Here is a 10,796-nt window from a genome sequence, read left to right on the forward strand (position 1 = left end):
CACCCATTGAAGTCAATGGGTGCGTGAAAACCACGCAGGTCGCACGGAAACACTTCCGTGCGAACTGCGTGATTTGCGCAACAGCTGTCAAACTCTGAATGAAAACAGAAAAGCACCACGTGCTTTTCTGTTTTCAAACATCCAAACGGAGTGTCATAATGATGGCGGCTGCGCGAAAATCACGCAGCCGCGCATCATACACTGATGACACACGCAGCTGTTAAGTGCCTTTTGTGCACGCAAAATGCCGCGTTTTTTGCGTGCGCAAAACACACACGCTCGTGTAAATCAGGCCTTAGGGTTTGGTCTGGGGGTATAAACCAATTTAGGGTGTTTCGTTTTGTAATTTTTGTGTTGCTATAGACGCTGAAAATGGCTGCAGAATCGAGGGGCAAAGATTTCTCATCAGGAAACTCTGCAGTCATCAGGAGAAGTCGCCATAGCGGTCTGTGTTAGATGGAAAAGAGAACGACTCCCATCAGAGAAGAAATCACTTGTGAGTCATTGGATTTATAGATCTGTCCCCTCTCCTGACATGTCCATTATAGGAAATCCTTGTATTCTATAAAAAGTCTTTGTGCACCCAGGAAAAATTGACAAATGTGTGTTACCATTCCCCTTGTCAGGAGGATGTGTCCCTACACAGTGTGATACTGTCAGCGATGGTTGGAGACTGTCAGTATGTAGGGACACAGCCCTTTGACAAGGGGAATCGTAGCGGTCATTTGTTAATGCTCGCACAAAAAGGTGGTGTTCAATATAGACACGGTGTGGCAGGGCGGTGGTGAAGGGGGGGGGGGGGCCCAAGCTTGTGGAACAGCCCAGGGCCCATGGTCTACTTAATCCGCCACTGACTAATGGGGTACCAATATCGGGCCCTATTCTTTTTCATATATTTATTTATTACTTACAGGGAAAAAATTTCATTTTTGCAGATGATACTAAACTGTGTAAAGTAATTAACACAAAGGAGGACAGTATTTTATTACAAATGGGTCTGGAGAATTTGAAGGCTTGGGCAGAGAAGTGACAAATAAGGTTTAAAGGGGTTTTCCCATAATCAATATTTATCACCTATCCATAGGATAGGTGATAAATATCTGATCGGTGGGACCGCTGGCGATCCCGAGAATTGGCTTAGGCACTACGATTCCGGCAGTTTAACCCATTAGATGCCGCTGTCAATAGCGACAGCGGCATCTAATGTGTTTGACAGAGGGATGTCTTCCCATCAGCGGGTTTCCATGGCAGCCGGGGGCCTAACAAAGGCCCCCAAGTTTGCCTTCAGTAACTGCCTATTAGGCCATGCCAGGATTTTACAATGACAGGCAATAATGCTTTGGTATACTAAAGCATTATATAAGCGATCAGCAGATCGCATGGTGAAGTCCCCTAAAGGGACAAAAATAAAAAAAAATAGAACAGTTAAATAAAGTTTACCAAAAAAAAATAATTAAGATTACAGTAAAAATAAAATAAAACCACTTTTTTCCCATAAAAGTGTAAAAAAAATAAATAACACATATATGGTATCGTCGCGATCGTAACGACTCAAACAATAAAGTTAACACATTAATTAAACCGCAGTGTGAATGGCGTTAAAAAAAAACGCAAAGAAACAATGGCAAAATTCCTTTTTCTCTCCCATTCCCACCATAAAAAATTAAATAAAAGTTAATCAAAAGGTCCTATGTACCCCAAAATACTGCCAATGAAAACTACACCTTGTCCCGCAAAAAACAAGCCCACATATGGCCACATTGACAGAAAAGTTAAAAAGTTACGGCTCTTGGAATGTGGCGATGCAAAAACTATTTTTTTTTAAAAAAGGGTTTTTATTTTGCAAATGTAGGAAAACATAAAACCTTTACATATTTGGTATCCCCGTAATCGTGCCAACCCATAGATTAAAGGTAACATGTTATTTACGCAGCATAGTGAACGGTGTAAATGTATAACGTGAAAATCAATGCTGGAATAGCTGCTTATTTTCAATCCTTTCCTAAAATAAAGTTAATCAATATATTATATGCACCAAAAATGGTGCAATTAAAAAATACAACTCGTCTCGCAAAAAACAATCCCTTTTATACGGCTATGTCGACGGAATAAAAAAAACAAGTATACGACTAAGGGCCTGTTCACACCGAGTTTTTCGCAGGCAGAAAATTCTGAGTCAAAATTCTGTCTGGAATTTTTAGGTAGAGTTTGATCTGCCTGCACTCCATTTGACACGTTTTTCACTGGGTTTTTCGCGTGTCATAAAACTCTGTGTGAACAGGGCCTTAGAATGCAACAGTGCAAAACCAAAAAATAAACCTTGGTCATTAACGTGCAAAATGAACTGGTCATTGTGGGGTTAATGGACTTTCAAAAGGATTCAAAATATTGTTTTATTCAAACTTACAGCAGCGTCCATGTTAGCAGAGACGAAAACATGTCTCTACATTAACACCACAAGCTGTTCCACTACAAAACTGAAATAGACTTCACTTAAACACGTGTTCATACATCATCCAATCACATCAAAGATGAACGTAGCCTTCCGTCCCCTTCCTCCTTCTAATCTGCCCGCTTGTTACTGGCATATGTGATGTAATCGGTTTCCTCTTCGTTCATTGGTTCGGCTTCCTGGGTTATCCGGAAAGTGCTGCCGGAGCGTCTTCCTTTCTGCTCGCCGACGCCATCATGGTGAGTTGGGTAGACTTGTGCTCTGGCATGCTGCGGGCTTTGTACGGTTCCCGGTTTGGATTAAGGAGATTGGTGTTGTCATGGGGATTCAACAGCGGACGGGCTATCGGTAAAGGTAGAACTGTGCGCGCTGGTGATGTATGAGGCGCTGCACTGAGGAGAGGCCGGGGCCGCATGGAGTACAGACGTCTAGTACTACTACAATGTACAACTATAGAGCCGTCCCGTTCTGCGGTCCTCTCCGTGACCTTCGGCTTGTCGTGAAATTGCATTGTTAGATAAATTGAATTAGTAGCTGAGTGTGAGTCGCACTATCTCTGTGGTCCGGGCCTACTCCCGGCGCCTCATACTGTCACCTACTGCTGAGGGGGGACGTGTCTCGTGCGTGATTGCAGCCCGGTCACAGTATGCGTTCTCATAGAACAGGTATTGCAATGTTCGTTATCTTCTGCCATGTGTATTTTATAGCCGCTACAAATCCAGTGAAGGCCTATGACTAGTCTTGAATAGGAGAGTCACAATTATAAACTTGTCAGCGACCTATATGTATGAGAAGAAAATCTGCACTCAATAGGGAGAATGGGGGCTAAATATTATTGTGCAGTAAATGGTACTGTAAAGATTGGGTTAAATAGCACCGCCCTGTAGGCCATTATTGGAACAACCCTTCTGTACATAATGTACAGGGTATATTCCCTTGTTTAGATCTCCAAAGGTACAGCTTCACTTTAAGGGGTTGTCCTGTTTCAGCAAATTAATGTTTTTTTTGTATAATTAAAAGGTATACGGTTTTCCAATATATTTTCTGTATAAATGCCTCACGGTTTCCAAGACCTCTGCTTGCTGTTATTCAGTAGGAACGTTTGTTCCATTGGATACAATTCCACCGCTCTGATAAACCTACTGTAACGAGCAGCACACCTGTGTCCATCACATGACCATGGACAGAAATGTATCCACTGGTGCTAAGCACTGAATGTTCCTACTGCATAACAGTGATCTTAAAAACCGTGAGGAATTTATACAGAAAGTATCTTGTAAAATTGTATAGCTTGCCGAAACCGGGCAACCCCTTTAGACCCCGCCACCCTTTATATTGTAATAAGTTTTCAATATTGAATGGTCAATTACAGATTCTTACGGCCTTTAGTTAGTTTCTTTGCTCAAAGGTTTTTTTTTTCGATAATAAGAATTCAGAAGTTACCTATGATTTTAATATATTTATAGATTGCTTTTTGATACACCTGAAGCACTTGTAAATGTGTGTAATGTTTTTGGGTTTATTGTATTTACTCGGACTGCTAACTTCACATATCAACTATAATACACGTGTCTCTGCAGGTGTTCAAACGCTACGTCCAGATTGGCCGTGTTGCCTACGTCTCCTTTGGTCCCCATGCTGGCAAACTAGTGGCAATTGTTGATGTCATTGACCAGAACAGGGTAAGTATTAGCGAAATGTGGTTCTGTCCAATAGAAGTGACGTGTCTGCATTAATACAAGTTAGAGGCTCTGTCACCACATTATAAGCGGCCTATATTGTACATGATGTGATCGGCGCTGTAATGTAGATTACAGCGGTGTTTTTTAATTTAGAAAAACTATCATTTTTGACGGAGTTATGACCTATATTAGCTTTATGCTAATGAGTTTCTCAATGGACATCTGGGCGTGTTTTACTATATGACCAAGTGGGCGTTGTGGAGAGAAGTGTATGACGCTGACCAATCAGCGTCATACACTTCTCTCCATTCATTTGCACAGCACATAGCGATATAGCTATATCGCTATTTGCAGTCACATAAACACACTATAACGCTACTGCAGTGTCCTGACAATGAATATACATTACCTCCAGCCAGGGCGGGATGTGTATTCAGAATCCTGTCGCTTCTGTAGCGTCTGAGATTTACAGGACAGCAGGCGTAGTCTCGCGAGATTACGCTGTAAACTGTCATTGTATCTCCTGACAACTGCCTAAGTATGCCCTAACAGGAAATATGGTAGGACAGCCCTGTGGTCCTTCAATGGACCCTGGGCTGTCTGCCCATATGTGGTATGTCCCTCAATCGCGTCACAGGGATTCCTGTGATGTGATCCAAGGGGCATCCCCCCTTCTCATTTTCTCCTGAATGCTGCAGTCAGCTGTGATCGCAGCATTCAGGGGAATAGCGGCAGTGAGCGGTTTCTCTGATCTCTGCCTTTATAGAACAGGGCTGCGGGTGTGTAATACAGGCATTGCCCCGCTCCTGACAGTCAGTGCGCGCGCGGTCAGAATGAGATGATGCGGCCGGGGCTGTACTAATGAGCGGCGGTTCAGGCACTGAAGACACAACACGGGTGTGTTTTGCAGTGGGCCTGCCATGTTCTGTCTTCAGTGCCGCCGCTCATTAGTGCTATGCAGGCCGCATCACCGCATGCTGACCACGCGCACACTTGTCAAGACTCAGGAGCGGGGCAATGACTATTACACAGCCGCAGAGCTAAGTATCGAAATACATGAAATAACAGTATCGAACCGTTTGGGGATGCACAGTATCGAAACCGTTTCGATGCATCGTGCATCCCTACTTGAAATCCCCTTTTAAGTTGGACATCAGTTATTTTTTTTGGTTCTGCATGATTTAACCTCCTTTATCTTTACAGGCTCTTGTTGACGGTCCCTGCACTGCTGTGAGGAGACAGTCCATGCCCTTTAAATGCATGCAACTTACCAACTTTGTCCTCAAGTTTCCACACAGGTGTGTATAACATTGAACATCACTAATATATCTATCTCTAGAGCTTACATTACACTGTGCTGTGAAGACGGGTGTAAAAGTCTGGATGGCTATTGCAGTGGCATGTAAATGCTAATAATTTCTGTAGCACGTGATTGATGTAAGAGTACATTGGTGGCCTACTCCTGAGTGTTAGTGCCCTTAGGCTATGCCTTCAATGTCAGATTTGCGCCTGTCTAGATGCTGCGGCCACCACCAATCACGAGCACTAAGCTGGTGAAGCAGAAGTTCATACAAATTGCGCACTTGAATACATTTTGCATCGACGTAGGGAATATGAAAACGTATATCCATATAATGTATGTATTGTTTTTTTCTTTAAAGGATATGTAAACTTTTAAAGCAAATTTTTTTTTTTTTTAATGTGTTCAGATTCTAAACAACTTTATAAAATAACAAATTAAATTTTAAGATACAGCTTCTTTGTATCCTGTATACATAGAGGCGGTATCCTTCTGTCAAAGTCTATTATGTCAGGTCAGCTTTACTGACGGCTTGGCTAAAAGCTGGTCCTGCGTGTCTGACACACGTGATCCAGCTAATTGACTTGCAGCGCTGCTATTCAGCTATGTATAGCTTATACATAGAAGCATCATTGCAAAAGGTAAAGATAATTTTTAATGAGTGTGAAGAATGTTTCACATTACACATTTCATTGAACCACTAACTATAAACGGCTTGTGACTTTTAGCGCTCGCCAGAAATGCGTTCGCGTCGCCTGGGAGAAGGAGAAGATTAATGAGAAATGGACTGAAACAAACTGGGCCAAGAGAATTGATGCCAGACAGAGGGTACGTTTTCTTTATAACCTGTTGCGATCTACTCTGCCACCTCTAGGGGAGTATAAATGTGTTTGAGCAGTGCTAGGTTTCTGAATAGGTATCAATATTCATCTAAAAACTGCATTGATGGTTTTCCATCTAAAAAAAAAAAGCTCTATTACTTTTCACTGTATATTGTGTACACTGCATGGATTTGCATTGGTCGTCTTCAGACTCTGTAATGAAACAAATTTTTTGTTTTGTTGACTGCTTTTATAAAGTGATGAACCTCTGTTCCACTTACTCAGGAGCACCTGCCTATTGTGTTCGGTATTTAGATGCGAAGTATTACAAAGATTTACAATCTGACTGATTGCATTAGAGAAGTCATCCAAACATGTTTATTTCAGAAGTATTGGACGACTATGTAATGTGTGGATGGGGTGGTAGGTCTCCACACTCTTTCATGGCTGATGTCATGTAGAATGTAGTAAGATTTCAATATGCCGGATCCTTTGTACCTGGTGGTGGCTTTTTTTTTTTTTTTTCACTCCCACTGAAAAAACATGCACACTCTGCCCTTTGGGTGCATGTATGTGCTAGAGCTGGGAGGCATAGCATCGGAGAGTTTGGCTAGCTGAAGAGTAAAGACCTTTTTTACAATACAACTTCTTTTTTTTTTTTATATATATATTTTTTTTTTCTTCATATAAACCCTAATATGAATAGTAGGTAAGACCATTATAAGGCTATGTTCACACAGAGTATTTTCGGGGAAGGAATATCTGCCTCAAAATTCAGTTTGGAACTTTGAGGCAGATTTTCCTCTCCCTGCACGCCGATTCTCGCGCCGTTTTTCGCCCGCGGCCATTGAGCGCCGCGGGCATAAAACAGCGCGAAATACGCTTTCTCTGCCTCCCATTGAAGTCAATGGGAGGTCAGAGGCGGAAGCGCCCGAAGATAGGGCATGTCGCTGCTTTTTCCCGCGAGGCAGTTTTACTGCTCGCAGGAAAAAGACGCCGACGCCTCCCATTGAAATCAATGGGAGGCGTTCTCGGGCCGTTTTTGCCGAGTTTTGCGACGCGGTTTCCGCGTCAAAAAACTCGGCAAAATACTGTGTGTGAACATAGCCTTAGACAGACTGTGGACTTTCTTCCTGTTAACTATTTTAGACCTCAAATTGGCTTAACCAGCTGCAGACCCTCAAACGTCTTGAGACTAGGGATGCACGATGCATCGAAACTTCGATACTGTTTCGATACTTTGCATCCCTAAACGGTTCGATACCGCTATTTCCTGTATTTCGATACTTCGCTGCGCAGCCGCACAGCTCAGTATAGTAATACATGAATGTATGAGAGCGGAGCTGCAGCTGTGTGATACAGCCATTGCTCCGCTCCGGAGTACTGATAACAAGTGCAGCGGGGTCAGGATGATGCGATGCGGCCGGCGCTGCACTAATGAGCGGCGGCACAGAAGACAGAACATAGCGGGTGCACTACAAAACACCCCCATGTTCTGTCTTCAATGCCTGAACCGCCGCTCATTAGTGCAGGGCCAGCCGCACCTCCTCATGCTGACCGCGCGCGCACTTCCTGTCAGGAGCGGGGCAATGGCTGTATTACACAGCCGCAGCCCCGCTCTATAACGGCGGAGATCAGAGAAACCTCATCTCCGCCGCTATTCTCCTGAATGCTGAGATCAAAGCTGACTGCAGCATTCAGGAGAAAATGAGCAGGGGGGATGCCCCTTGGATCGCGTCACAGATCGAGGGCCATACCATATATTGGCAGACAGCCCAGGGTCTATTGACAGACTCCAGGGCTGTCTTACCATATTTCTTGTTAGGGCACAGGCTAATGTACTGGCACATATCTGATATATGTCAGTACATTAAATTTTAAAAATAAAGTAAAAACAAAGTATTGTTAAATTTAAAAAAAATACACATTCACCCTTTTTACAATAAACATTAAAATAAGTCTCAATACATAAAATATACACATTCAGTAAGGGCGGCACAACGATTTTTTTGCATCATTTATGATGTATACGCTGTAAAAAAATTTTTTTAATAAACACTGCTTTCATTCACTTATTAATGTGAGGTGTGATGAATTTAACCTCCATGTGCCTCACATTAATAGTAATTAACCCCATCATGTACCTCGCACGTTAACCCATTATGACTGAGACATGATGGGATTAATTACTATTAATGTGAGGCGCATTCAAAATTCATGACACGTCGCGCCTCATCAGAAAACGGAAGAATTATATATTTTTTTATTACTGTTGGCAAATTATCGAAATTGGTATCGAAATCGCAATACTAAACTAAGTATCGGTATCGAAGTCCAAATTCTGGTATCGTGACATCCCTACTTGAGACATCTGCATATAACTCTGCAGAGATGTTTCTAAATGGGTCTACGGCTGCATGGGGGGAGAAACGTCTATCAGACAGCTCGACTCCCCATAGAAGAAGGTGGGGGCCTTCCTGGCCACTGAGTACATGGAGCTCAACCAGTGTATACAGTTCAGGAATGGGCCATGCTACTTACTAATCCAGTCACGTCAATCACATGATTGTCAGATAGCTGCAGGTTCAGCTCTACAGTGTCATGAGGCTGTATTTACCCTGTAACTGGGGCTAATGTATCTGCTCAAATTACAGGGGAAATTACACTGTTTATTTGCCAATGTTAAAATGTCCCCTGATGTTCTCTTATGACCTTATGTGTGTTTAAAAAATATAAAAATCTGCTAGCACAAACCACAGCTATAGATTTGCCTCCAACGGCCCCAAACTATCCATTCCCTATGTAAAACTGATCATAATGAAAGTTGGGGACAAAATGGTTCTATTTTAGTGGCAATATTTGCTATTTTAAAGTGAGAAAAATTGCATATTATAACTAAATGAGAAAAAAATCTTAAACCAGAATTTACAAAAAAATTAAGAAAAGTGCCTGGTCTGGGACTGGCTAAGCAATGCACAATGGCTATTGGGTTTTGGTGATCTTGCTAGTTAACATGTGAGTGTTTAGACCTTTTATGTGTAAACTCCTAATTCTCATTGAATGATGGGCAATCTTGGTGGTGCTACTAATCATTGCCACATTTAGTGCCTTCTCCCATAGCTTGCACCACTTGCTGATTGATTTTAAATGTTTAGTCTGGTCTAACACATCTTAATAATTTTCTTCAGAAAGCAAAGATGACCGACTTTGACCGCTACAAAGTCATGAAGGCAAAGAAAATGGTAAGTTTATTGTGTATGTAAACCGTACACTTTACTCCAGAATGCCTAGCACAGGTTAGTCACAGGATCTTTATCAATCTAATGTAATACTGGAGCACCCAAACAAAAACATGTGACCATTACCCCTTTTAAAAATGTAGCATTTTTTTTTAAAATGTATACATGCAGATCTTCATGTTTGTTTTCCTTTTTATAGAGGAACAAGATCATCCGACATGAGATGAAGAAACTTGCAAAGGAGGGTACGGTCACCAAGAAGGCAAAACCGAAGGCAAAACCGAAGGCAAAAGCAAAAGAATAAGCATTTCTCTTAATGGACAAAATAAATACTGATTTGTAGACCCATCTGCGTTCATGTTTGTCTATATTCTAAGTGATCTGTAATTTAGGCTACATGCACATGTTGCGTAATTTGCTGCGAAAAATACACACCAAAACCGCACCTAATCGTGTGTCTTATGATGCGTCTTTTGCACTAGGCAGATACTTTTCGCAAGTGGAAACTCCAGATAAATTGACATGCTGCGGATTCTAAAAAACACTGCAGGTCAATTTCAGTCCTGAAAAATACTGCAGCGTGTACATGAGGTTTCCTGGAATCTTATTGACTATGCTGGTACTGTATTACGCTGCAGATTTGCTGCACGTAATACGGATCGTGTGCATTGAGCCTTAAGAGTGGCCAGGTCTGCTATCTGAACATGATCTTGCTCTGAGCCAGAGTAAAGAACAGCTAAGAAACCATGGTTCTGGTGGACTCCAGCTGTCCATGCATTACATAGACTGCCATTCATCCGAATGACTACCATGTAATACTACTTTTCCCTTATGCAGACACTACAGAGGAAATCGGCTCTTTGTGGAGAAGCTGGGACCAGTGGTGATCAGCTGATCACTGTGGTGTCTTTTAATCACTGCATATATACTTTGTATCAATACTTTAGTTTTCAAGATCTCTGCTTGCTGTCTTTGCTATACTGATCATGTTGTGATGACGTGTGTTATTGCTGCTTTACAAGAGAACAGACTACATTAAAGGGTTTGTCCCACAAAACACATGACAAGTGTAGATACAGGATACATCACTGGTTCTGAATGCTGGGACCCCCAGTGATCAGGAGAACGGGGAACCAAAAGTCCCCCAAAGTGCTCAATGAGAAGCATTGGACTTCCGGGGTGTTCCAGCAGCTCCATAGCGAATGGAGTGCTGGTTGCACTTGTTGCTGGTTTTTTAATGCAGACTCGGCATGAAAAAAAATATGAAACCATTTACCATACAATACTACAAACACCATTCAC

The 10,796-nt window shown here is 42.2% G+C and overlaps 1 protein-coding gene across 1 annotated transcript; it reads left to right on the forward strand.

Moving 5' to 3' along the window:
- Positions 1–2,600: 2,600 nt before the first annotated feature.
- RPL14 (ribosomal protein L14) lies at positions 2,601–9,842 on the forward strand. The gene is made up of 6 exons (XM_075827144.1): positions 2,601–2,691; positions 4,033–4,134; positions 5,338–5,432; positions 6,163–6,262; positions 9,444–9,497; positions 9,694–9,842. Exons 1-6 carry the CDS (start codon positions 2,689–2,691, stop codon positions 9,796–9,798), a joined length of 459 nt encoding a protein of 152 aa, XP_075683259.1. The 5' UTR covers positions 2,601–2,688; the 3' UTR covers positions 9,799–9,842.
- The last annotated feature ends 954 nt before the right edge of the window (positions 9,843–10,796 follow it).

This window comes from Rhinoderma darwinii, chromosome 5 (genome assembly GCF_050947455.1).
Source record: "Rhinoderma darwinii isolate aRhiDar2 chromosome 5, aRhiDar2.hap1, whole genome shotgun sequence".
In the NCBI taxonomy this organism is placed as follows: domain Eukaryota; kingdom Metazoa; phylum Chordata; class Amphibia; order Anura; family Rhinodermatidae; genus Rhinoderma; species Rhinoderma darwinii.

Coding starts and splice junctions, on each gene's coding strand:
- RPL14 (XM_075827144.1), top strand. Junction 5,433..6,162: donor GTCCTCAAGTTTCCACACAG/GTGTGTATAACA, acceptor TGTGACTTTTAG/CGCTCGCCAGAAATGCGTTC. Junction 6,263..9,443: donor GAATTGATGCCAGACAGAGG/GTACGTTTTCTT, acceptor AATTTTCTTCAG/AAAGCAAAGATGACCGACTT.